Genomic DNA, 27,548 nt, shown 5'->3' on the forward strand with positions numbered 1-27,548 from the left:
GTGTTAGCCAGGATGGTCTCGATCTCCTGACCTTGTGATCCGCCCGTCTCGGCCTCCCAAAGTGCTGGGATTACAGGCTTGAGCCACCGCGCCCGGCCTACTTCAGTTTTTTCAATCAGGTAGGTTAAAAATGGTATCTCAATGTAATTTTAATTTGTATGTCTCTATGTGAGATTGAACATTTATTTGGGTCAAATCGTTCAAATTATCTCGTGAATTGTCATTTTTCCAGTGGATTTTTGGTTAATCTCTTTTCCTTGATTTTTAAGAGTACTTTATAAATTAGAGATACTAGCTCTTTATTTTTAGTTATATTATCTGTTAGCTCTTTAGTTATATTATTTATCTGTAGTATATGTTGCAAATATCTTTCACAGTTTTTAGTTGCCTTTGACTTTGTCAGAGGTATTTGTAGGGTCAAATTTATTGTTCTTTTCTATTGTTGTCTCTGGATTTTGAGGTGCCCTGCACCCAGATTATTTTCTAGTACTTGTATGGTTTCATTTTATACATTCAGATTGCTAATCTATTTGGAGTTTATTTTTGGGTAAGGTATGGATCTAAATGTACCCCTCTTCAAATGGCTTTTTCTCCCAGCACCATTTTTTTAAAAGACCATTTTTGCTTCAGTGATTTGGGTTGGTACCTTTAGTATGTACTCAATTTTCATGTGTATTTTTGTCTGTTTCTGGACTTTCTATTCTATTTCATTGATCTTTTTGTCTATTCATATACCAGTATCACACTTTTTAAAGTATAGAGTTTTATAATATATTTTAATGTGTAATACATCTGATTCCTACATATACTTGTCATTGTTCACTGTTTCCCTTGCTATTTGTTATATGTTGTTCCATATGAATTCTAGAATCCGTTTTTCCAGCTTTATAAAAAAATTGGTAATTTTAGTTGGATTGTTTAACATTTATAAATTTAGAAAGAACTGACGTCTTTTTGATTTTGAGTCATTCTATCCAAGAAGAAGGGCTGTCTTTTGTTTTTTGTTTGTTTTGTTTTGTTTTGTTGTTTTTTTGAGACGGAGTCTCGCTCTGTCGCCCAGGCTGGAGTACAGTGGCGCGACCTTAGCTCACCGCAACCTCCGCCTCCCGGGTTCAAGCAATTCTCTGCCTCAACTTCCCGAGTAGCTGGGATTACAGGCACCCGCCACCACGCCTGGCTAATTTTTTGTGTTTTTAGTAGAGACAGCATTCTCACCATCTTGACCAGACTGGTCTTGAACTCCTGACCTTGTGATCCACCCACCTCAGCCTCCCAAAGTACTGGGATTACAGGCAAGAGCCACCACGCCCAGCCTGGGATGTCTTTAAATTTATTCAAATCTATTTTTACTATCATACTTCTCGTTTTTTAAGCTTTATTTTCTGTTATGGTTCATTTTCATTTTATTGTAGCAATATAGAAATTAATATGTGGTTTTTGTCATGTTTTCATGTGAAATAACGTTCCGTGATAGAGTAAGAATAAACCAATACACAGAAATTATTAAGTAGGACTTGTAATTTGTTATTTCATGACAAGTTTTCTGTTGTTGTAATTGAAATGTATGTGATAATTATTGATGTATATGTATGTTTCTGTTCTGTGAGTTTCTTAAAGGCAGTAATTATATTTACTGTATACTGAGGTTGTACATTGTATTTGGCAAATAATCCTTGTTTAAGTATTTCTTGAACAGATTTTATATGGACAGAAACCACACTTTGTGGAGGCTAAGCTTTGGTTGTTCTCAAAAGTTCTCATTCCACATTTGTCACTTATAATGTGGGATGGCAAATGGTGTGCACTCCCAGTATACTTGTTTGACTTTATCATTGGAAACAAAATTCCACTGTTTGTATTTACTGTATCTTGAGTCAGTTTTTGATTACCACAAGGAATAAAGTCCATTATAGCTATTTATAAAGGATCCATTTGAAAAATATTTAGATGATACTTACCATCATTTTCTTTCCTGGGAGGTAATGGTGTTATTGCCTCATCTTTTTGTAATTGAAGACTTTTCTCATTGGGTATTATCACAGTTTCTTTTTCCTATTGGAAAAATAAAAGTTTGTTACCTAGCTTGATTAAGTCTGTGTTACTGTAAACCGAGGGATCACAGGCACCTTCTGGTAGTTACAATTAGTGGCATTTCTTTTGTGCTCCATTAGGCTTTCATACGTATTTCCATTTTATCATTTATTAAATTACAGTGTAAGTATTTTTTAGCTTGTTTTTATTCTAGACTATGAGCTCCTTGAGTAAAAGAACTGGGTGTTTTTATATCTCCAGTAGCTATACTCAGTGCTTAATAAATATTGAACTTATTGAAATTCCAAATGAAAGCTGGGTGAGAATTCCCTGAATTGGAATGAAAGTTTTTCTGAAGTGAAACTATTCCTCAAGGGTCTTGTCTGAACTGAGTTTCTCATTCAGATTCTACCATTTTGAGCAAGACTAGAGCTCTAGCCATGTCACAAGGATAAACTACTGATTAAGGTCTTTAGGTCTCTTCTTGGGGTGACCCTTTAATTACCTATATCCCTCCATTAAGCCCTGGCTCTTGGAGCCCTTTTATTCCAGCTTACCTTACCTACCCTTAACACCTAATGGTGTAGGCCTTTAATTCTGGGGAAATTGGAGTAGATATAATTTAAATCCTCTCTTTCCTATTGTTGGAGAGTACGTTTTCTGCCATTGGATTACAGTGTATTATGTGGTGTCCTATTCTTTCTGTCCTTTGTAAGCATGTTCCATTTTAGTCTCCGTCTTGACTCCTGACTCTGCCCTTCACCTTCATTCTCCCATTTGTGAGGTGGTTGAACTTCTTCCCTCTACTCTGTGTTTGCACATCAAGTCCTGTTGGATTCTACTCCACTCCACAAATATCTTAAATCCTGCATTTATAGTAAGATAAAGAAACTTCTAAAGCCCTGTAAAGAGAAGAAGCAGAGAGAAAAATCATCTCTAAACTCTTTAGGGATCAGGGAATCTTCAAAGTGTTTTTAATAGATTCAAATCATCCAAGTGAGCCAATAGCCTATGTTATGATGGGCTTTTTTTTTTTCCTGTAACTTGAAGCTATAATTAGTAATACCTATCCTTTGTGTCTTATTGATGGGCAAAAATAATGCTATCATATTAAAAGCATTAACTGAAAGAAAGAAACTGTGGTGTTAACATTTGCTCATCGTGTACCCCTGCAAAAAAAGAAAAGAGAAAGTAGCAGTTGTAACTGGTCAATGTTACAGTCTTTATCATCCAATTTATAGTGGAGAAGAACTTCTGAAACAATCAGTATTGTTATATATTTGGCTGAATTTCTCATTTTCCAGTGTATGTGTGTATGTGTCATACATAGTGGGCAACAGGTACTAATGTGCTGTATTAACTTTTTCCTTATCCAGCATTCATTTCTGTGTGTCAAGAAAACCACAAGTAATTACTTTGCCCATAAAGGTGGGGAATGAATGATGTGGTATAACGTCACCCCTGCAGTGTTAACTCAATGACAGTTACAGTTACTTGGTACAAATTGATAGAGGGTCTAAACTGTTAAAACTGATTTAAAAAGAAAGTCCTATATCGAGTAGGTTTTCAGTTTTTGGTACTGTATGCAGATGGCATATATAAATTATTGTGGAATGCTATTGATATCAAAATAACCAGTACTCTTTTATTTATTTTCTTAAAATTGTTTTCTATAATAATAACCTTAAGCTGATAATTCATCTTTATTTCTCCATATACACATTTCTGCTAATTTATTTTTGAAGGCAACACAACGTTGCAAATATAGGGCATTGTGTAATATTACTTAATATATAAATTACAACTGGTCAGAGACCATCTTAAAGTCTAGTTTTCTTTAAGTTTTATTTTTTGGTTACTATAGATAATGTTTGGTTACCATAGGTACCATTTATTAATTTGAAAAGCATACGTACTCTAAAAATATAATCTTAGGGACAATTATTATTAATTCATTTGAATCATTTAAAGTGATTTTCCCTTCCCTTTACCTTATCAGACACATTCAGGAAAAACAGAAACATGCATTTAAATGGGCAGTATTTTAGAAGCTAAATTTAGAGTAGAAATAAAGTACCTTAATATTTTTTCCATCCAGGTATTTATCCTCATAATCTTGGCTAAATATGGATTCTTCAAAATTATCTGTTCCATAATCATAGATAATGCGTGAGTCCTGCTGAGTTGGTGGTGCTGGCTTTATCAGAGGCACAAACAGTAACAGGAGAAGTGTAGACTGCAGAGTCTTCATTTTAGCAAAAATCAAGGTGACTGGAAGTTAATAAACTAGTGGCCTGCTGACTGTGGGACAAAACTCTCTTTTTCCCTGGAAATAAAAATTCAGACCATCGAAGCAATATTTAAAAGCTTAGAGGATGTTTTGGCAGGGTGTGCGCAGTAAGGGCCAGAGAACAGTATTTAACCCTTAGTGATCTTTAATTAGATGCCAGCAGTTTTTACATATCAGTGAGCATTCTGAAAAATAGTTTCGGAAAATAGTTTTATTTCTTCTCTATCAGAAATTCAAGAAAGATTGATAATTTTAAGTTTCTTAATTAAGTGCCTTCAACAGACATACTAATATTTAATTGAAATATTCTTAAGATACCTGTAGTATAAATAGTTAAAATGAAGTCCCAAGATCCTGTCTCATGTGAGTTAAAAATATCATATTTCAACTTAGCTACTTTATAAGAACTCTTGATTTGTATTGGTATGAACAGAAACAAGTTCCAAGAAAAGTTTTAAAACTTAAATTTAACATTATGAAAAGTAGTCATTAACACCTTTAGGTGGTACAGAATATAGGAAAAGCCATACATTTTTAATTTTCTTGGTTTTGTAATTTTAATAGGTGATCACAATTTTTAGTTAATAGTATTGTATTTTTAATTTAAACTATGAAAACTGAAAGAATAGTATTGCAGGCTGGAGGAAATACCGAACTTTAATCAAAGAACTTTGAGGAATGTAATAGAAAAGATTCCTTTAGGCTCATCAATGGATTTTCTCTGGTGGGTGCACATTTCAGACTTTTTCTTAAGTAACTTCAAACAGAATCACTCAGAGTTGCTGATGCTGCATTATAGATGCCAGTTTGTCAAAAATCCAGAGGTTGAAAATGAAGAATAAAATGGATTTGTGACTTTTGCAGCACCCTATTCTTGCCTGCGTGGATGTTAAAGTTATGCGATGATATACATAAGTACTTGCTAAAAATTAATTGTTTGAGGTAACTGAAACTTAAACCAGAGATGGCCTTTACATTTTTAAGCCTGTTAGTTGAGTCACACTTTAACAAACAATATTTAAAATAATATATGAAAAGTAAGCCTACCGTTGCAGCTGTTTTGAAGTTTTTTGTGGTTTTCCTCAATAGATGTTCATGTCTGTGCATTAGCCCCAAGTGGGAGGGTGAATGAGAAAAGCTATGGCTTGATTTCAAACTGCTGAGTAAAATTTCAGGGCCCAGCAGCTTTAAGAACAGTTTCCATGTGGTAGAGATCTTTGCCAGCATTCTTTCTCTAGGGTGAAATGCAGTGTGTTGTACTAGAGAACTGTGCTTAAGATATTTGTTGTAACTGCTACACTCAGTCCGCTTCAACTAATTGACTCTAAACTTGTGTCATTTTTTTATTGTGTAATAAACATTCGTGTTTTGGTGAATATTAGTTTATGAAAATGATATAAAGTCTTCCTTTTCATTTTGGTGATTTCCCAGGAGATTTAACATCTGCTTTTTGAATGAAATAGAACACCAAATGAAAACATAGTCCATGTTGTTAATCTTATGAGAATTAAAAATACTGCCCTAATACCGTAATTAATGTATAGCCAAGAAATTTCCAGTGTAAAAATTAGTTTTAAGACAAATTATTTTATAGTTTTGTCATTTGGGGTTTTTCTCCCCTTTATTTTAGTTACATATAAGAAAAACTGACCCATAAAAATTAGCTTTTTAAAAGTAAATTCAATTTATAGTTTTTGAGGTTGATAGTAAAAGATACTTTTGTTTGCTGAATGAAAGAAACTTTATAAAATTACTTTAATATTGAAATTGGGTTTTAAAAGTTAAAGTGGCATTGTAGATACCATACAAGCAACTCTGAAGATGTTTTTAAAGAGTCACTTTTAAAAAGTTCCTCCTTGGTGCTTTTAACAATCAAATTAACATTTTCTTCTTTAATCTAAAAATTTAACAAATATGGATATATATTTTATTAAAATAGAAAATGAAAGAATACCAATTTGTTTTCTTTTCTAGTCAGAATTGTTTTAGAACCTTTCAAATCAAAGCTTAAATAAACTAAGACTTGAATACTGACGTCTTTATTTGAATGTGAATTATCTTAAATTTAGTTGTGACATTGTCTGGCTTGAGTTGATATAAATTGTTGGTTTTATGACTTCAAGGATACAATAAAACTTTTTAAAGACTGTGAAATATATAATAATGAAACAACAGACATTGATTTGTTTTGTATTGTGTGGCAGGTTAACAAGATATTGACAAATAAGCTGGATAGATACCATGTGTCCAAATTTAGAGAATCTTAGAGATTCATAGTTTCATTAATGGTACACTTTGATACCTTGTACTACAGAAAATTATTTTGTGAGGAACAACTTTCCTTGAAAAGTTATGACCAGTGAATACAATGTTATTAGCATTCACTCATTTAATAAAAGTTTATTGAACGCCAGTTCTGTGCCAGGACTTCAGACACGTGAACTCAGATAAGCAAACTTCAGTTTCTTCCCTCAAGGAACATTTATAGCCTCTAAGTCAGCAGGAAAAGCAGCAAACAAGCAACTAGAATACATGGTAGGGCTTGCTACACAGAAATATGCAGAGTTCTGTGATAACCTGGGAGAAGCCACAAACTGACTGGGGGTCAAGGAGACTGCACCCAACTGACTTCTATAGAGAGGATAGGAGAGGAGGGTATGCGCAGGTGATGAGGTATTCTAGGCAAGGGGAGCATCACGTGCTCCCCTTGGGGAGGGGATGGGGGTAGATCATTTAGAAAATTTGTAACTTGTTTTGCATACTGCTGGAGCTTGGAGGGAGAGAGAGAAGTAGTCAGGGGAATGGACCATATTAAGAGATGCGACTAGACAGGGGGAGTAGAGGTTGGATTAAAGAAAGTATTTTATATCCTGCTAAAGTATTTGGGCTTTAGTCTGTAGTCAGTGAGAGACCATGTAGAGATTTTTAAGCCAGTGATGGCTTAAATATGATCCTGTTTGCATTTTAGAAACATTCCTCTGATGTTGCATTGCTGAAGAATACCACTGTTCATCTATTGTAGTGGTTATTTATTACTGTGTGAAAAACTATCACAAAGGAATGGCTTAGTTAAAATAACACGTTTATTATCTCTCAGTTTCTGTGGGTCAGGAATTCGGAGTGTCTTTGCTTGATTGTCTGCTTCAGGATCTGCATTTGAAGTGCATCTGGTACTGCAGCCTCACTTCAGGGGTTGAGTAGGGAAGGATACAATTCGAAGCCCATGTAGCTGTTGGCAGCATTCAGTTCCTTGCAGAATGTGAGACTGTGGACTTAAGTTTCTTGCTAGCTGTTGACTGATGGCCTCCCTCAGTTCCTTGCCATGTGACTTCCTCCACAGGGCAGCTCACAACATTGCAGCCTGCTTCTTAGCTAGAGAAGGAAATAGTCTTCTAGCAAGATGGGCATTACCCGCACTTCTGATACCAACAGCAAGTTCAGGGGATTCCCAGAACCACTCTTTTTACATTTGATAATTCCCTAGAAGAACTCTCCGAACTCACTGAAGACCATTATACTCGTGGTTATGATTTATATAGAGAAAGGATACACCCTAAAATCAGCCAAAGGGAGAGATGCATAGGGGCAGTGTCTAGAAGGCTCCAGACTTGAGACTTCTATTGTTCTCTGGATGCATTGCCTTACTCATGTTGATATGTGACAGTGTACGTGGGGTATTGCCAACCAGGCAAGCTTATTCTCAGTGTTCAGTTTTTATTGGGGCTTTATTAATAGGCTTGATTGATTGGTTGATTGAATCCAGCCTCCTGGTCCACTGACACTGCATAACCCAAATCCCTTATCCTACATCACATGGTTGGTCTTCCTGGCATAGCCACCTCAACCTTAAGACTATCAGGTGTGGCTGATGTCACCCTAAACAAAAACACTCCTACCAGAAATGACATAGATCACCTCTCAGAAGCCAAGGCAAAGCCCAGACCTCTCTTTAGGTAAAGCCAAAATCTTTACTACACAGTACTCAATATAAAATGCTTGAAACTGAGGTGATTTTCTATTCCAGAGAGAAATGAATGCTGATAGAAAGCTATTTAGCTTTTACTGCACAGGAGTAAAAGATGAAAGCTGCCTCATGCTCAAGAGCAGGCATTGTATCCAAAGATGAAAGAATCTTCTTTGTGGAATTCTTTTTATGAAGGCAAGGTCTTGCTCTGTCACCCAAGCTGGAGTGCAGTGGCACGATCATGACTCTCTGCAGCCTCAGTTTCGTGGGCCCAAATGCACCACCATGCCCGGCTAATTAAAAAAAAAAAAAAATTGTAGAGACGGGGGTCTCCTTATGTTACCCAGGCTGGTCTCGAACTTTTGGCCTAAAGTGATCCACCTTGACCTCTGCAGAGTTCTTTTAGGTGACCCTATTGTATTATCTTTGGTGCCTTATAGGGGATTTATTTTATTTGGCCTGTTGGCAACCAAAACAATGTGTTGAATGGAGTTTTGGAAACAAGAGTTTCCAGGGAAGAAGTATTTTTGGGGAGTGGTTTAATTCTGATAGAGACCGTATAACCTCCGAGTGGATTAGCTTTCAATCAATGCTACAAACTGGAAGATTCTTTTCCCTACCTTCATCTTCATTCTCTAACTTTGTAGGAAATAGTTTGGTTTAAAAGTCAAGACACCTGAGTTTTAGTTTTTGTTTGTTTGTTTGTTTGTTTTCGAGACGGAGTCTTGCTCTGTCGCCAGACTGGAGTGCAGTGGCGCAATCTCAGCTCACTGTAACCTCCACCTCCCAGGTTCAAGCAGTTCTCCTGCCTCAGGCTCCCGAGTAGCTGGGACTACAGGTGTGCGCCATCACACCCAGCTAATTTTTGTATTTTCAGTAGAGACAGGGTTTCACCATGTTAGCCAGGATGGTCTCGATCTCTTGACTTCGTGATCTGCCCGCCTCGGCCTCCCAAAGTGCTGGGATTACAGGCATGAGCCAAGTGGCATCCAGCTGAGTTCTAGTTTTGATTCTTCATGAACCTTCCCCTGATCTTGGGCAAGTTCTTTAACGTTTTAGGCCACAGTTTTTTTATCTATTGAACTTTTATCTATTGAATCTGGTTACTACAGAGTTCCTCAGCCTCTGCACTATTGACATTTTGGACCTGATAATTCTCTCTTGTGGGGGCTGTCCTGCGTGCATTGTAGGATGTTTAGCAGCACCTCTGCCCTCTACCCACTAGATGATAGTAGTTGCACCCCACCTCCACCCCCACTTTGTGATGACCAAAAATGTCTCCAGACATTGCCAGCTGTCCACTAATGGGTGGGGGTTGGGGAAGCAAAATCATTCCTATTGAGAACTGCTGAGTTATTAGATACATGTAGACCCTTTTAAATACAGCATTCTGGATTTTGTGGAAAGTCTGTGGTTTGGATCTCCATCTTAAATCTCATACTTATCCTTGAAGCCTAATTGTTTGTTCAAACAAGAAATACGAGAACCCATGTATTTTACTTCCCAGACTAAAGGGTCAAATTTATATGGAGAGGAATTATGACTCAATGTAAGGAAGAACTCATGGTAAAATTATATCTTATTTGTTAATTTAGTTTTTCTCAGTAGTACATAAATCTCTGTAGAGTGAATTCATAACCTAAACATGTAAAGTGATGCAAGATGTGTCCATGATGTTACGATATTTACAACTAGGCAGATTTATAACTTGGCATAGTTATATCTATTTAGGATATTGGAACATATAAGAAACTTCAGATGTTTAGCTGTTATGATTTAATTTTGTTTCCAGCTGCTCTTATGCTTTATTTCCAAGATGTAGAAGAAATGGATTTAGAATCAGGAAACCAGGGTTTTAGGTCTAGCCATCCTTGGGGACATATGAATTCTTAAAACAAAAATTATATAGAACAGACAAGGTTTATTTTTTCTCTTTTCTTTTTTACCTCATGGAGCTGGTTAAGTGTGTTATATAATATGCATACATCTGTATTTTAGTTTAGTGCTCCCAGGCTTGAGAAATCGAGTGAAAATGTGTAATGTTTCAGGTAATATTTAAACATTGGCTAAACATTCTCAACCAGTATTATCGTGAACAAATTTATGAAGTATCCTTCTTAAAATGTCCTTTCTAAAAGTTAAATGTATGTTCATTATGCATTTATATTTGTTAATTAAACTGGAGTTTATGGTGCAACTTGGGCTTATTTGTTAATAGTTAACAGTTTAGCCTATTAGCTAACATAGCTAAATACTTGGTAGTAGAATGAGAAAAATAATAAATGAATTTTCACATTTTTATTTCCTGCTGTAAATATCAAATTAACTGGTTTAGGCTGTACCTCTGATAGGTAACTGTGCAGTCTTGATGTACTATTTGAAGAAAATACTTTATTCATTGTCTCCCAGGGAAAGCATTGAAGTTTTTCTTTGTTTTGTTTTGTTTTTTGTTTGTTTTGAGACGGAGTCTCGCTCAGTCACCCAAGCTGGAGCTCAGTGGTGCGATCTTGGCTCACTGCAACCTCTGCCTCCTGGGTTCAAGCAATTCTCCTGTCTCAGCCTCCCAAGTAGCTGGGACTACAAGTGCATACCACCACGCCCGGCTGATGTTTTATATTTTTAGCAGAGACAGGGTTTCACCATGTTAGCCAGGATAGTCTCAATCTCCTGACCTCGTGTTTCACCCACCTCAGCCTCCCGAAGTGCTGGGATTACAGGCATGAGCCACCATGCCCAGCCTCATTGTTTTGTTTTTAATAAGAAGACTTAGGCAGGTTTGAGTTAAGGCATTTTCAAGTACCAAAAAGTGATTGTTAATCTGTCTCCTCATTGGGCCCTGAGCTAGAGGACGTGGGATGCATTTATTTATATGCACTTTTAGAGGGAGGAGCCAGAGCAGAGTTAAACTGTTCTTGCTAGTAAACAGGAGGAGTTTGACCACACTCTGGGGCAGGGAAGCCAGCAACCCAGTGCCTTGTGAGGAGGTGGAGGGAACCCTGCCATCCTCACCCTGGTGGGCCGTCCCGATGGTGCTTTGAAAAGCTGCAGTATCCAATAGTGATTGTGAAGTTGTGAGATACATGATTTAAGCACCCTAATGAAACCCTTCATAGTCTCTCTTGTCCACTAATCTTTTGTATGAGTAAAATGTTGGCAGGAACCCAAAGAGATGCTTACTCTGTTTTGTGTGCCAGGAAAAACAGTGTGAGCACCCAGGAGTGCGCAGCGTCTGAATCTGGGGGCTGCTGGGCCAGATGTGCTACAGTGAGCCTTACTGTTTACTTGATCCTGCAACTCATGTGCACTTTGTGTGCTTTATTGTATCTATGATTTATAAGGACCATATGGAAACCATCTTTTTTTTTTAAACAAAGGAGGATACAAACTAAATAACTCACTCAAAGTCACCTAGCTTAAAAGTGTCCTGTGATGCTTTATACCCACATAGCTCTTGTATGAGATTCTTTTTTTTTTCTTTCTTTCTTTCTTTCTTTTCTTTTTTTTTTTTTGAGACAGTCTTGCTCTGTCTCCCAGGCTGGAGTGCAGTGGCGCGATCTCGGCTCACTGCAAGCTCCGCCTTCCGGGTTCACGCCATTCTCCTGCCTCAGCCTCCGGAGTGGCTGAGACTATAAGCGCCCACCACCACACCAGGCTAATTTTTTGTATTTTTAGTAGAGATGGGGTTTCACCGTGTTACCCAGGATGGTCTCAATCTCCTGACCTCGTGATCCACCCACCTCGGGCTCCCAAAGTGCTGAGATTACAGGCTTGAGCCATCACACCCAGCCAGATTCCTTGTTTTGAATTGCTAAATTTGTTTTTGTTTTTTGAAGCAGGATCTCACCCTGACACCCAGGCTAGTGTGCAGTGGCGTGGTCTCATTTTACTGCAACGTCCACTTGCTAGGCTCAGACGATTCTCCCACCTCATTCTCCCAAGTAGTTGGGACTACAGGCATGGGCCACCGTGCCTGGCTAATTTTTCTATTTTTAGTAGACACGGAGTTTCACCATGTTGCCCAGGCTGCTCTAGAACTCCTGGGCTCAAACGATCAGCCCACCTCAGCCTCCCAAAGTGCTGGTATTACAGGTGTGAGCCACCATGCCAGGCCAGAACTGCTAAATTTGAATTGCAATTTTATTATTTGCTAAGGCTGTTATTTGAGAATTGAAATATGTTTTCTTTTATTCATTTAGAAGGAGATACAAATTGAAACTCCAGAGCTCTGAAAAAGGAAGGGTTTTCAATCTTTTAAACTGTGCAAGAAGTGAAACAAGTAATTACCATGTCTTTATATTAACTCCCGTCAGGAGCTTGTTCTCTCCACTTTTGCCAGTCAATTCCTGCCACACATTAACTTTTTCCTGGGAGCCTTCAACTACTTCTCCAGGTCCTCGCCAGATGTGAAAGTTATGGTGTCTGTGCTTATACAGTTTTTGATAGTTATTGCCACTTTAGCATTTTATTTCTTCCTTATGTTAGAGTGAGTTGTTTGATCTCTTTATTAAATTCTTCAAATAACTGTTTTATTGAGATAAGTCATATTCAATACAATTCATCCTTTTAAAGTATATAATTTAATTTATTTATTTATTTATTTTTTTAAGAGACGGGTTCTCACTCTATTGCCAGACTGGAGTGCAGAGGCACAATCATGGCTCACTGCAACCTTGGTCTCCAGGGCTCAAGCAATCTTTCTGCTTCAGCCTCTCGAATAGCTAAGACTGCAAGTATGCACCACCATGCCTGGCTAATTTTTAATTTTTTTGTAGACAGGTTTTCACTGTGTTGCCTAGGCTGGTCTTGAACTTCTGGCCTCAAGCAATTCTCCCACCTCGGTCTCCCAGAGCACTGGGATTGCAGATATGAGCCACTGCACCCAGCCTAAAGTATACAACTTAGTAGTGCCTAGTGTTTTTGGATTTGTACAACCATCACCACAGTCAATTTTGAAACATTTTCATTACTCCAGAAAAGAAACCATATACCCATTAGCAATTCTCACTTTCCCCCATTCCCATGCTCCCCAGCTCTAGGCACCCAGTAGTCTTTGTCTCCATGGATTTCCCAGTTCTGGACATTTCGTATAGATGGAATCATACAATTTGTGTCTTTTTACGACTGACTTCTTTCACTGAGCATAATGTTTTCAAGGTTTATCCATGTTGTAGCATATGTCAGTGCTTCATTACTTTTTATTGCTGAATAATATTCCACTATATGGATATATCACATTTTGTGTATCCATTAATGGACATTTGGGTGGTTTCTACCTTTGGATGTGGCTGAATAATATTCCACTAAATGGATATACCACATTTTGTTTATCCATTGGTGGACATGCAGGTGGTTTCTACCTTGTGGATAATGCTGCTATGGACATTTATATGCAAATTTTGGTGTGAACATGTGTGTTCAGTTCTCTTGGGTGTATACTTAGGAATGGAATCGCTGGGTTGTCTGTAACTAACTTTTTTTCTTTTTTTTTTTTTCTTTTTTTTTTTTTTGAGATGGAGTTTTGCTCTTGTTGCCCAGGCTGGAGTGCAATGGCGTGATCTTGACTGACCGCAACCACCGCCTCCCGAGTTTAGGCAATTCTGCCTCAGCCTCCCAAGTAGCCGGGATTACAGGCATGTGCCACCAGGCTTGGCTAATTATTTTGTATTTTTAGTAGAAATGGGGTTTCTCCATGTTGGTCAGGCTGGTCTCAAACTCTTGACCTCAGGTGATCTACCTACCTTGGCCTCCCAAAGTGCTGGGATTACAGGCGTGAGCCCCCGCGCCCCGCCATATGTAACTAACTTTTTAAAGAACTTCCATACTGCTTTCCAAAGCAGCTGCAGCATTTACACTCCTTCCAAAGGTGTATGAAGGCTCCAGTTTTTCCACTTCTTGCCAACACTTGTTATTTGTCTGCCTTTTGATTTCAGCTATCCTAGTGAGCATGTAGTGGTAGCTCATCTATTTGCATTTCCCTAATGGCTTATAAATTTTAAATTGCTCTAGGTTAGAAATTGTCTTATCTTTATTTTCTAAAACATTCATAGTATTTTCCACATGTTAACTCATAATGTTTGAATTTATACCCTGTATTTTAAAATTGCAAGAAAAGGGAGGTAGGCCTTAAAATTTTTTTTAAACCTCTGTTGAAAGTGTGCTTTGCCCATATCGTGGCATCATAGTTGCACGTTGTACTTTGTTTATTGATCCCTTATTGCCAAGCCCTATACAAGAAAGGACTTGATGAATGTTGATTAGATGAATGAATAGAGTCTTGTTCATATTCATCCTGGATTCTTGAGTTTGTCCCTGGGAACAGATGGGTGTTCTGGTTCTGATAATGCTAATAATCTCCTCAAAGATATAAACAGCATTAAAGACTTCACTTTAAACTGGTATTCCCAGAAAAAAAAAAAAGACTTGCATGCTTGAAAACTACTTCTGAAATATAGTTTGACTTGTCTGTCCATTGCATATTGTCAGAATTGTTATCATTTGTATAGGCAGCCCTACATTATTATCTGTCCCTTATCTGAGAAATTCTGTGAAACGTTAGCATGGTATATCAAGAGAGTTCATCGCAGCAGTTAGATAATCACCATTGTAAGGCACACTTAAGATACTTAAAAATAATACATTAATGAAAAAGTGATTTTTAAGGTTTTAAAGATGTTAAAACCTGTCATTCAAATTATAAAGGAACTGTATTCAATTTTAGCTTTACTGTAGATATTGGCTGATAAGCATAAAGTGTTTAATATTATCATTAGAACTTTATTTTGCCAACATTTAATCTTGTGAACGAAGCAGTTATTTCTTTGCAAATCATTTTGTAACAGAGAAGCCTTTCTATGGTTGTATTTATTACAAAAACATTTATCCCAGTTAAAATGGAACACAGTAACATTGTTTTGGATAGTTGCTGAAATTTCCTAAAATACCAATTGTGGTGAGATAGTTTGGTGTCTTTTAGTTGTCCAAATACAGCTTTATAATTTTGTTGTTTTGGTACTTTGAGGCAAAAAGATTAGTTAATTTTGTGAATCTGTATGCCTTGGGTCCTTAGTAACTGGATGGCCTCTTACAAATCAAAAATATTATTCTATGCACTGTGTGGTGAGATAGCGGGATGGATGTCGTAATGATGAGATCCCAAACACCAGTGTGAAAGCTTTTCCGGGGAAGAGGTCAAAGAAAATGGTCTATTCCTTAAATGAATGCTTGTTACATTAATATGCCCTCCTGTCATTCAAATATTGTCCTCAGAGTGATCAAAAAGGTCATGACCTCTGGGTCTTTACTGCTAATGCTACTTCCTTCCTCATTTTTAGAAAAATTACTGTTAATAGAAATGATACACTCGCTTTTTTTAACATGATATTTCTGTATTTTAAAGAAGTGTAAGAAACCATTAACATTTATGATTCTCACTTGTCATTCTAATTTATATTTTTAAAGATTTACATTATTTTGAGTAAGTTCTGTCCTATGAAATGATGCAGATGTCACCAACTTAAATTCAATTCTGATCTTATACATAATTCTAAATATATTACTTTGAGTAATACATGTTTACTTAGATTTACTATATTAAGTATAGATTCTGTGAAGTCATAAGTGTATACCTATATGATTTCTTGCTATTCTTGATTTGCATAATAATGAGGGTCAAAGTGCCCTTCTGCTCCTTCTTGTTCTGGGCTCTCATGAGCGTTGTCAGGATCATCGTGATCTTCACTTTCATCATCATCGTCTTGAAATCTCCTGAAAACTTGTGTCTTTAGTTGTATTGTTTGACCATTAGTGCTTCTTTGTTCACCATAATAAATAGTATGTATATGAGGGAAGCAGAAGAAGATGTATGAGCTTATTGGTTCCTTTAGTTTATTTTGGTCCACACGAATGTATGTTAAATGGTGGTGATGCAATGGGTCAATAGAAGGACACATCACTGTAAGATTCATCTCTGAAAGAAATAAATTAAAAATTAATCTTGCTTTATAAGGTATAATCCATCGTTATGACCATAATTCTGTGTTAGATTTTATGTTGTATGGGATATAATTAATTATAATACTTATAAATTGAATTAGATTTCTTTTTTACATTAATCAAATAATAAAATGAAGAAAATTAAATTATAAATGAGTTTTGTATTACCAAAATATATATGGCTTCATTGGCTTTTCTGATTAATAAAGTCCTAGTGAACAATCTCAAAAAAATTATCTACAATCTCACTACTTAGGATACTCATATTTCTTCATATACTCTATTATTTATCTCTATATATATTTTATGTATATATATATACACACACACACACACACATATATATATATATATATTTTTTTTTTTTGAGACAGTTTTGCTCTGTTATCCAGGCCAGAAAGCAGTTGCATGATCTCAGCTCATAGCAACCTCCGGGTTCAAGCAACTCTCATGCCTTGGCCTCCCAAGTAGCTGGGAGTACAGGCGCATGTCACCATGCCTGGCTAATTTTTTTGTTTTTAGTAGAGATCGGACTTCACCGTATTGACCAGGCTTGCCTCGAACTCCTGGCCTCAAGAGATTCACCCTACCCGCCTCAGCCTCCCAAAGTGCTCTGATTTCAGGCATGAGCCACTGTGCCCAGCCTATTTCTCAATATTTAAGGCAATACAATTTAATAGAAAGGACTATAAACTGAATAGCACACATTTCTCTGGGGCAAATTTCTGCCATTCCCTCAAGCAACTTCAAAACAACCATTTTCCACAATGTCTAAAGCATAGCTTATTAAATATTTTTTTCCTTAAAAGATGAGAATTCCATTCTTTCTCTCTTTAAAACACAATAAAAGTCTACATACTTTCTATTTCATTATTTTGTAGGTATAGGTGTTCCAAATTTCTTGGAATATAGAATGCTTGCTTCAATTTGTTGTGTCCAACACTGAGTTCTACAAGGTTGGGAAGATTAAAAATATTATATGGGATGTCTTGTAGTTTGTTGTGTGACAGTCTTAAAGCATGAAGTTTTGGAAGTTTGTCGAAGTATTTTTCGGGTATCGAAGAAATGGAATTATTTTCTAAAGACAGATACATAAGTGAAGAAGGCAAACCAGGAGGCATGGATTCTAATCTGTTATTGCAGAGGTTGAGCTGCATTAGTTTTTCCATTTTGGCAAAGATTTTGTCTTTTAGCAGAGAATCATGAAGATGATTATAACAGAGATCAAGCATGGTCAAGTTTACTAGCCCATCCATGGCATTTGTCTGCAGTTTGGAGATTTCATTGTAACCAAGAAGGAGTCTTTCCAGAGATTTAGGAAGAGGAAATGGAAATTCTTCTAAATTGTTATGCTCTAGATGAAGTTGTAGTAGATTTGGAAGCTTAGCAAACACACCATAATCAATCTTTTGAGATTTAATTTTGTTGTAGCTGAGGTTAATTTCTTTAAGATAAGTTGCATTGATGAATGAATTTGCAGTCACGGCCTCAATTTCATTGAACTGAAGGTAGAGTTGCTGAATGTGCATCGGAATATTTGGGATAGCCTTGAGTTTGCGATTATCACAGTACATTGATGATGGAAAGTTAGTTGGACAGAAGCATTCACTGACACAGCCTAAAGTATACTGATGAAAAGGAACTCCGTAGTCTACATTTTGATGAAATGGGAATCCTGTTTGATAATCATCATCTGGCTCTTGGTCATAGTCTTCATCCCACTGATAAGTTTCATATTGGCAATGTACTTTGACTCCAAGAAAGAAGAAAATAACAAATATTGGACTTAAAAAACCCATCTTCTTCTTCTTCTTCTTTTTTTTTTCCTATTGCAAGGAGAAAAGGAAACATTGTGGAGAAAGTGAGTAAAGTCAATACACTTTGTATAAATTGACAGTTACGTGAAATGTATTATACCTATGTCTGTATATAAAAGAATATCCAGAAAGAATGGGCAGTGCTCAAACCAAAATTTTTTTCTTTCTTTTTTTGTGACAGTGTCTCCTCTGTCGCCCAGGCTGGGGTACAGTGGCATGATCTCAGCTCACTGCAACTTCTGCCTCCCAGGTTCAAGCGATTCTCATGCCTCAGCCTCCCGAGTAGCTGGGACTACAGGTGCACGCCACCATGCCCGGCTTATTTTTGTATTTTTTAGTAGAGACGAGGTTTCGTTATGTTGCCCAGGCTGGTCTCAAACTCCTGACCTCAAGGGATACTCCAGCCTCAGCCTCCCAAAGTGCTGGGATTACAGGTGTGAGTCACCACGCCCGGCCTCAAACCAAAATTAATGTTTAAGTACCAATGAGGTGAGATTTTTTTTTCTTTTTTTTCTTTTTCTTTTTTTTTTTTTTTTTTTGAGGTGTGGAGTCTTGCCTCGTCACCCAGGTTGGAGTGCAGTGGCGCAGTCTTGGCTCACTTCAACCTCTGCCTCCCCCATTCAAGTGATTCTCCTGCCTCAGCCTCCCGAGTAGCTGGAACTACAGGCACGTGCCACTACACTCAGCTAATTTTTGTATTGTTAGTAGAGACAGGGTTTCTCCATCTTGACCAGGCTGGTCTCTAACTCCTGACCTCAGGTGATCCACCGACTTTGACCTCTCAAAAGTGCTGGGATTACAGGCGTGAGCCACCACGCCTGGCCGAGATTTTTTTTTTTTTTTTAAGTCACATATTACACTGAACTAGAGTCAAAAGTCTGGTATACTAGACTTTCTACCAAGTAACCATCTTTTAAGAGTCCCAGTTTATCTTGCTTACTAGAGTATAGATCTATGATGATAGCATGACATCATTCAACTACAGTCTGATCCCTCCACTATAAATGCTGGGTGTTCTTTGGAATTACCTGATCCTTTAATGATGGTCACTGCCTGGGGGAGGAGAGACCTTTATTTTAGTTGGAGAGCTTTTGCCTGGGAGATTCTACAACTTCTATTTGTTTTCTGCCCTTCAGAAGAACATTAAATGCTCCCTTTTATGTGATAATTTCAGATATTTAGAAATAGTATTCATGTTTCCTTTTAATATTTTCTGTCCAAAACTAATTGCACCATCAAATTTTCCTCATGAAACAGTTTCCAGAATCCAATTATTTAGTCTCTGACTCTGCTTGAATAACTACTTTAAATCCTAAAGACGTACAATGTTTACGTTCTACAAAATTCAAGTGTCTTTACACTTTTCTTCCTAGCTTCCTTTTTTCCATTAATAGATTTAAGTTAAGTTTTAGGTATACAAATATTATTAAAAACACACTGTCCCTGTCTCCCGGGAGTTTAAAGTCCGGTGGAGGATTAGATACATATGCAGCAGAATGCAGGAGGAGGATATTGTGTGGAGCAGGATTGCAAGGGGGGCACACTTCACAATGAACACTCGGTGCTGAAACTTGAAGTTCTAGGGAAGGGTCAATTGTGTCCCAGATGAGAAGCCTGAAACCTACATTTCATTTCTGTCACTTAACATATCTGCCTCTTGCCTCATCAATAAAAGAGGAATTGCAATTATAGCTGAATTATACCTTGGCTGCTTATCTGCTTATCTTGTATGTTGCCTTGTGTCTTTTTTTTTTTTTTTTTCCCTTGAGATGGAGTCTTGCTCTGTTGCCCAGGCTAGAGTGCAGTGGTATGATCTTGGCTCACTGCAGCCACCACCTCCTGGGTTTAAGCAATTCTCCTGCCTCAGCCTCCCCAGTAGCTGGGATTACAAGCACGCTCCGCCACACCTGGCTAATTTTTGTATTTTTAGTAGGGACGGGGTTTCACCATGTTGACCAGCCTGGTCTCGAACTCCTGACCTCATGATCCACCCACCTTGGCCTCCCAAAATGCTGAGCCACTGCACCCAGCCTCCTTGTGTCATATCTTGCCTGCTTATCCCACCTGGTTGTTGTTAGCATTGTATGAGCTTTGCATGTACGAGTACTTTGCATGTTGAAAACTGCTGTCCAGATGAAATGAATGTATCGTTTAGGGAAAACGTTTAAAAAAATCCTACCTCGTTTATTCTGAGACCTTTCTACTTTTCCTATCCAAGATTTCACGAGAGAATGAGTTTCCTAAAAAATTGTTGCATATAATGAAATGACTTATCTCCTATTCATCTAGAATGGTTCTATTTTTCATCATTGGTATAATTGAGAGAATAATTACTTAAGTTATTTTCTTTGACAGAACCTCATTTGAGAAAGGTTAAGAAACATCTCAGTTTCTTGTTTTTTTCTTGTCAGAAATTATAAATGTATAAATGTAACTATTGTGTGTATTTGGGATTTGAAGTAGTTATTCAGGTGAAGTCAGAGACCCTTGAGCTCTTTTCCTGCAGTGATACTTTCCTTCATTCTTCCTCACCGTTTGCTGCCATGCGCCCGCATCCTGGGTTTTGTCATTGCTCTTACTGGAACCCTTCATACTCTCCATTTTGAGTATTCCACACTCTGACCACTATCTCTGTGTAGTAACTCCAGCTGCAATAATTCTTCAATTTCAGTGGAACCTCAGCTATTGATTCTACTATTTTTCACTGTCCCTCATCCATCCTTGCCAACGTTGTCAGTTCCTTCTTACCAACTTAGACCCCATAGTTCATCACTATCGTTGCTCTTTTGCACATGCCCTAAACTTTCTGGCTCCTTCAATCTGCCAGACTCCAACTCTGGTTACTCCAATTCTCCACCTACTCACAGCTGATTGTAACTAAAGAAAAGCAGGAGCATAGTGACTGGTCTCACTCTCAATTCAAGACCACTAACCTCAAGTGCTGTCCTGCTGCATTTCCTTAGACCATCCTCTTTCCCTCTCTTCTATGCTACTGTTTTGTAACTTTCCTCTCTCAAGTCTCTAATAACTCATTCCCCATTATTATTTTTGGGTGATGACCTTGCTTCTTTTTTTTAAGTCGAGAAAATAGGATCAAGATATCATTTATTTCTATTTTCTTATATTTATCCCTACCGAAAGAAAATGCCAAAATAGCAATGGTTTGTTTTTTTTTTTTAACAGTATGTGCTTTTGAAACTCATGACGTTTCTTTGTGCAACTCTATTACATCCACTTTTCTTTCTGTTCTGTGAGATTTGTGGAAGATGTGGCATTTGACCTAGACTTTGAAGGAGTGTTGAGGTTCTCATAGAGGGAGGTGAGGAAGAAGATCTCTGGATAGAAGAGATAAACAAAAACATAGAAGCAACAGATGGTGATGTGTTTGGGGTATGTGGTTAGTTAACTCTTGAAGGAGCAAAATAAGACTATTAAATCCAGATCTGAAGGGATTAGCCTAACTTTTTTTTCTGAGACAGAGTCTCGCTCTGTCACCCAGGCTGGAGCACAGTGGTGCACTCTTGGCTCACCCTCCGTCTCCTGGGCCCAAGTGACTCTCTTGCTTCAGCCTCCGAGTAGCTGGGATTACAGATGTGTGCCACCACATCTGGCTTTTTTTTTTTTTTTTTTGGTAGAGACACGGTTTTGCCATGTTGCTCAGGCTGGTCATGAACTTCTGGGCTCAACCAGTCTGCCCCCCGCTCAGCCTTTACTTGAACATTTTGCCTAATCAAAAGTTTAATGTAACTTTTTTACCAAAGTGCTGGGATTACAGGCATGAGCCACCACACTTGGCCTTGGAGGGCCTAAATTCTGACCTAAGGAATTTGCACTCTGGGAATGAATGCTTAATTTAATGAATTAACATATTTAGGCTGTGATTTCACACTACAGTCAGTGTTCACGGGTGAAAAAGTAGAGAATCTTGGAAGGAGGTAGAATTAAGGAGTTATGGTCTTATACCAAAGGGCAGTGTTCAGAGCAGGCTCTCCTTGCTGGGCTGGAAGCTCCCAGTGGGTCTGCTTGGAAATGCTTATTCACCTACTGTACTCTACTACTTTACCATATGTGAACATGCTTAGTGAAGCACTTTACAAATATTAGTAGTTAGTTTGATTGGGTTATATCAGTTTATAGTTATCTTGAATTATTTCTAGCGGTGAGGCACTATGCTAAGTTGGTGGAGAATACAGAAATGAAGAAGACATGAAACCATAGTCCCTTCTGTAAAGAGCAAACAGCTTAGTGGAAGAGAGAGATACAACAAAGTGAACCCTAATCTAAGGCAGAGGGTAATATTGTTTATAGCAGAGATAGGCAGGCAATGCTGTGGGGCCAGTGGCTTACCTCAGCTACAGAGGGACAGGAAAGTCTTTTGTAGACATCATTTGACCAAGACTTTGGGAGATTAATAGGAATGGATATAGAATATTCGATACATTTTATACTCATTGATGATATTTTACATATAATTTTATAATATTTTCTTGTACTCATTATAGTACAACATATTAACTTTTTATTTTTGGAGACAGAGCCTCGCTCTGTCACCCAGGCTGGGGCGCGATGGCATGATCTCCACTTACTGCAACCTCCGCCTCCCAGCCTTAAGTGATTCTTGTGCCTCAGCCTCCTGAGTAGCTGGGATTACAGGCGTGCATCACCACAACTGGCTACACTGTTTTGTATTTTTAGTTAAGACAGGATTTTGCCATGTTGGCCAGCCTGGTCTCGAACTCCTGACCTCAGGTGGTCCGCCCACCTCTGCCTCCCAAAGTGCTGAGATTACAGGTGTGAGCCACTGCGCCTGGCTGAAAACTCAGCTTGATTTTTATCCTTTTGTTGAGAACATTAGCTCATCATCAGTTAGCAACCTTACATTTGAGAATTAGAGTCTGTTGTTGAACAACTATGAAAAATTTTTGGGAAAAAAGAAGAAGGCCTTGAATCAAGACGTCATGATTGGGGCGTCTTTGAAAATAAAGAGATTCTTAATGTTGTCTGCTTTTGGTCTTTGTGAGCACCTAAGAAGAAAGTCTTTCCTTGAGGAACAATTTGTCTTCTAAACCTGAACTTATCTTAAACATCCTTGTCCTCCTCCCTCCACGTTTCTAACCATGTCCCTCCACGTTTCTAACCATGTAGTACAATCTTGTCCCACTCCCTTTGATTAAGTGCGGTTTTCTGGTCTGAAATCCATCCTGTTTTCATCTATATGCTCATTATTTTCTGTGCCTCTTACTCTTTCCCCATGATGATTTCCCATGTTACAACAATCGCTTATTTTATCCAAATTTTTCATTCCCCAACTAATCTCTTCTCAGTCATTTGCTAAACATATTTTTGTTACTTCTGCTTTTCACATTCTACGATCTATGCCTTGTTCTCTATAGGATAACTCACAGCAGTATTGTATACTTCATTGTCAATCATCTCATTTCCTGATACCTTTTAACAGAATCTAGTACAATGCAGTGTTATAAGTGCTCAAAGATTTGTTGGATGAATGATTAGGTTAATAAGCTATAGGTTAAGTCTTGCAAATGCTTCCCTCCACTAATGTTGGTTATTCCTAGACATTTATTTCACCATGGTAATTTCTTCAAATGAACATATTCATGAGAGCTTGACCGTTCCTTTTTCTATTGAATATTTCTTCATCACAATATACTGTATTCCTCACTTTCCTAGTACATTGTGTAGTAGGAAAATAACATGTGAAAAAGAATGGAACAAAGTAAAATATATATATTACCAGTTTTCACTGTGAATTTTTCATATTATAGCAATAAAAGCATCTGTGTCATAACGTTTCTCTTACTTGGAGAAAAGCACTTATGTGTTCATCAAGAAAAGTTTTAATTGAAATTACTAATGAGGTATAATTTACTTGTTCAGGAAAACTTTAAAGTAAAAGCCTCATAACATTTTATTATGTTAAAGACATAATTGTTTTTATTTGTATGCCATAGAAATTAGCATATAAGAAAGCAAATATTATATAATTTAGATTTTTCCAAAAAAGTTCTAAATTTTAATTTTGTAAAATTCTTTTGCTATTAAAAGTACAATTACCTCAGTTATTTTTAGCCATAATACATTTAAATCTTAATTAACTAAAACCCAAAGTAACTAGATCCTTCAGTAGACTAGACAGAGGATCTGTATCTTCCCTTTGAGAAAGAAGTAAATGAAAAGACAAACATTCTATATCAGGGATTTAGTCAGTAGAGAAATTTGGAGGAAATCTTGAGTGAAATTTGTACAAATGCCCATCAACCCCCCAACCGGAATCACTAGCATTGCTCAGCTGTATGCCTCAAAGGCATTAGCTGGTTCTTTGTTACTTATAATTCATAGAGAAAAAGAGACCTAAGGAAGAGGAAGAAATTGATTCCTTTAACATGAGAATCTCTCCTTTCATTCAAAGTAAAAAAAAAAAAAAATCTAAACAAAGATTTTTTGTTGGGTAAATCTTAAATGAGAAAGTTAAACTCATTATACTACTTTACTTGAACATTTTGCCTAATCAAAAGCTTAATGTAACTTTTTTACCAAATTTTGCTTCCAAAAAATGTGCTTTTATAATAGATGCAGTCTATTTTAATATTAAGCAAATCCAATATACTTTTTAAATTTTAACAGTAGGAATACATTCTTAAAAAATTGAAAATTATTTTATTATCATACCTGTTCAATTTGCTTTAGTTTTCAGGGGTTGATGAATTTGTAAATCCTTTAAATGAATCAGAAATTCCTAAATTCTTTAACTGAGTCTCTTAAAAATCCACAGTAACTCTGTGTCCAGACAGGGCTGTCTCTTGAATTACTGTAGCAATTTAAGCAAATACAATCTTCTTGGAAAACACTTGGGTTGAATTAAAATTATGTATTTCTTTTCATGACATGAAACTTTGTGGACTGAAATTAAGATGCTTGTGTTCTTGGTCAGATTTATGTGGCTTACTTCTTTCTTTTCCCCTTAATTTTGGTTTGAGGTGTGGCAAGAATTTCCTCTAATGTGAAAGGCAAACAAAACTAAATGAAACAGCATGTACTGATTACTGTTTTTATTTTCATTTTCATGCCAAAGAATTCTTCAAATTAAGGCCCACTGTGACAGGGAACTCCAGTGTCTCAGCAACTTAAGGTGGAACTCAAATTTCTTTTTTTATTTTTTGAGATGGAGTCTCACTTTGCCGCCCAGGCCAGAGTACAGTGGTGCAACCTTGGCTCACTGCAACCTCCACCTCCTGGGTTCAAGCGATTCTCCTGCCTCAGCCTCCCAAGTAGCTGGGATTACAGGCATGAGCCACCACGCCCGGCTAATTTTTTGTATTTTTAGTAGAGATGGGGTTTCACCATGTTGACCAGGCTGGTCTTGAACTCCTGACCTCGGGTGATCCTCCCGCCTCCGCCTTCCAAAGTGCTGGGATTACAAACGTGAGCCACCACGCCTGTCCTGGAACTCAAAATTTCTTGAGTCGCTTGGTTGTTCAACACCTAGGTTCACATCAGTACTTTGTTAAAACAAGGAATCAGGATTAGAAACATATAACATTTTGCATTCGGTTTATTTTTAAAAGGCACTGGATTGTTGTTGCTTACACAGATTAAGTATATGACTTTTCTATACAAAGGCTTACATCCTCATTTTTATCAGCTATCTCATTTCTCCTCGTTTGCAGATGTACCCACTAGAATGCCTTCTAATATCCTTTGAGATAAAATTAGTCAGTTGGTTGCACTCCAAAGGTATATCTCCAATTTGCCTGTTTTTAGTATTGCACAAAATAATTTTGTAGTATTGAATAAAATGGAATGAAAAGCTTATGTTGCTCAATAGCTATTGCCTTTATTTTGTAGATTTGGAAAGTTTCTTCATTTCATGGAGCTGTCTCTCCTGATTAGTAAGAGTTAACTGTTTTTAATGTTTAATTTTTACACTGTTTTCATATTCTAAACAGAGAGTTGACTTGTGTCTTTTGGCAGTGGACTCAGAGTTCATTTTGGGGGGAATTCTTAAGCTTTTACAAACTAATAAGATAAAGTGAATCCTGGAGTTCGTTTTGTTTCCTCAAAAAAGTGTTTTCCATTAGCTTTTTACAAAGAACTCACAAGATTTATTTTGTTAAACTTTGCATTTAAGAAAAGTATACAGTGTTTCAAGTGATGCTTTGGCAGTTGTAAAAATCTAGTCTATTATTGGAGACATTGGTATGAAAAACGTGGCAGACCACATTTGAGCCAAGATTCCATCTTGTTACTGATCTTTTCCATATGTTTTCTGTTAGTGTCTTTGTTCTTAAAACTCAAGCTTTCACTAAGGAAAAGAGAACAAATCTGTGTACTTTTTTCAAAAATGGTTTTATGTGCCTTCACGGTCCTTTTGGAAGATTAACTTAAAATCAACAGCCTAATGTTTATATAACTTCTCATTAACTCTGTGATTTGGATTTACAATATTGATTGTTATTCATGTTTTTAACAAATGTGAGAAAAAATTATCAGTAGGTAATTAGAGCACACAGAATAAAAAATGTCTAGAAAATTTAAACTGATTGGCAATGTCTATCTAGGAGGTTTAAGGTGGCAAGGGACGGGAATGCAGGGAGGTGGTGGTTAGAGTCAGGCCTTAAAGGAAAAAATAGGCGATATGAGTTTGTAATAGTTCACTGTTTTAGTTAAGTGGTTATAATTGTAGCAGTTGGGGAGAAAATGAGTTGAATAGTTGAAAAGTGTAAATTATGTGCTATGATTATACTTTGATTGAAATAGATTCAGTATCTCAAAGCTGAGTGACATAGGACTGGCTAGGAAAGGCCCTCCTGAGACCTGCTTAATTAACAATATAAGCATTACAATTTTCTGTGCATTTGTTCCACTTTATTTACTGGGCACCTACTTTGTGCAAATTTGAGGCGCTTGGGACTCAGCAGTGAAAGTCTCTGTTGTTATAAAGAAGGAAAACAAAAAATAAATGTAAATAATCATAAAATGCAGCATATAAACAAGGTAGAGTGCGATGGAAGAGAATAATGCAAGGTAAAGGGATAAAAATGAGGCATTGGGGTACGGGTCAACAGTTCAGGCATCGCTGTATGTGGGGACTGGAATGGAACAATTAAGTTATTGTATGGCAGATGGTGAGAGCCGAGTGTCTCACTGTTGAGTGGGAGTTACAAATAAATAAGCGAGGTGAGGTGGTGACAGTGATCCATGTGGTAATAGATTAGAGTTGAAGACATCAGTATGAACTCATATTTAGTTTAATGCAGCTGGTTAAAAGGGAAATGTAGTTATGTTATATATACATAGTACACACATAGACCTCCTTGCTCTGTTGGCTGAGAGAGCCTACAAGCAGGAGCATTTTAAGCAGCAGCAAACACAGTCAAAGCCCAGATCTTGGTTTCTAACATCATTTTCCAGTAAAAGGAACCAGGGCTGCTCC

The 27,548-nt window shown here is 37.2% G+C and overlaps 3 protein-coding genes across 6 annotated transcripts in view; 1 reads left to right on the plus strand and 2 right to left on the minus strand.

Annotated features, from left to right (window-relative positions):
* Positions 1–5,569, minus strand: part of OGN (osteoglycin) — a 26,093-nt gene extending 20,524 nt beyond the window's left edge. Inside the window, exons 1-3 of one of the 3 annotated variants that reach the window (XM_011996859.1) lie at positions 5,369–5,569; positions 4,109–4,357; positions 1,959–2,052 (exon numbers count right to left, since the gene is read on the minus strand). In XM_011996859.1, the coding sequence (XP_011852249.1) occupies positions 1,959–2,052; positions 4,109–4,282 (268 nt within the window). In that variant the 5' untranslated portion in view covers positions 4,283–4,357; positions 5,369–5,569. Of the gene's footprint in view, positions 1–1,958; positions 2,053–4,108; positions 4,640–5,368 lie in introns of all 3 variants that reach the window. The other 2 variants (XM_011996857.1, XM_011996858.1) reach the window with 2 other exon arrangements.
* CENPP (centromere protein P) overlaps positions 1–27,548 on the plus strand; it is a 299,356-nt gene that overhangs the window by 92,375 nt on the left and 179,433 nt on the right. The window lies entirely within an intron of this gene.
* Positions 15,044–25,142, minus strand: OMD (osteomodulin). The gene is made up of 3 exons (XM_011996856.1): positions 24,785–25,142; positions 17,137–18,103; positions 15,044–16,251 (listed from the first exon to the last, which is right to left on the minus strand). Exons 2-3 carry the CDS (start codon positions 18,074–18,076, stop codon positions 15,926–15,928), a joined length of 1,266 nt encoding a protein of 421 aa, XP_011852246.1. The 5' UTR covers positions 18,077–18,103; positions 24,785–25,142; the 3' UTR covers positions 15,044–15,925.

Source organism: Mandrillus leucophaeus, unplaced genomic scaffold (assembly GCF_000951045.1).
Source record: "Mandrillus leucophaeus isolate KB7577 unplaced genomic scaffold, Mleu.le_1.0 Scaffold527, whole genome shotgun sequence".
NCBI classification, from domain to species: domain Eukaryota; kingdom Metazoa; phylum Chordata; class Mammalia; order Primates; family Cercopithecidae; genus Mandrillus; species Mandrillus leucophaeus.

Coding starts and splice junctions, on each gene's coding strand:
- OMD (XM_011996856.1), bottom strand. CDS start 18,076: ATGGGTTTTTTAAGTCCAATATTTGTTATTTTCTTCTTTCTTGGAGTC. Junction 16,252..17,136: donor ACAAAATAATGAAATAGAAA/GTATGTAGACTT, acceptor TATTTCTTTCAG/AGATGAATCTTACAGTGATG.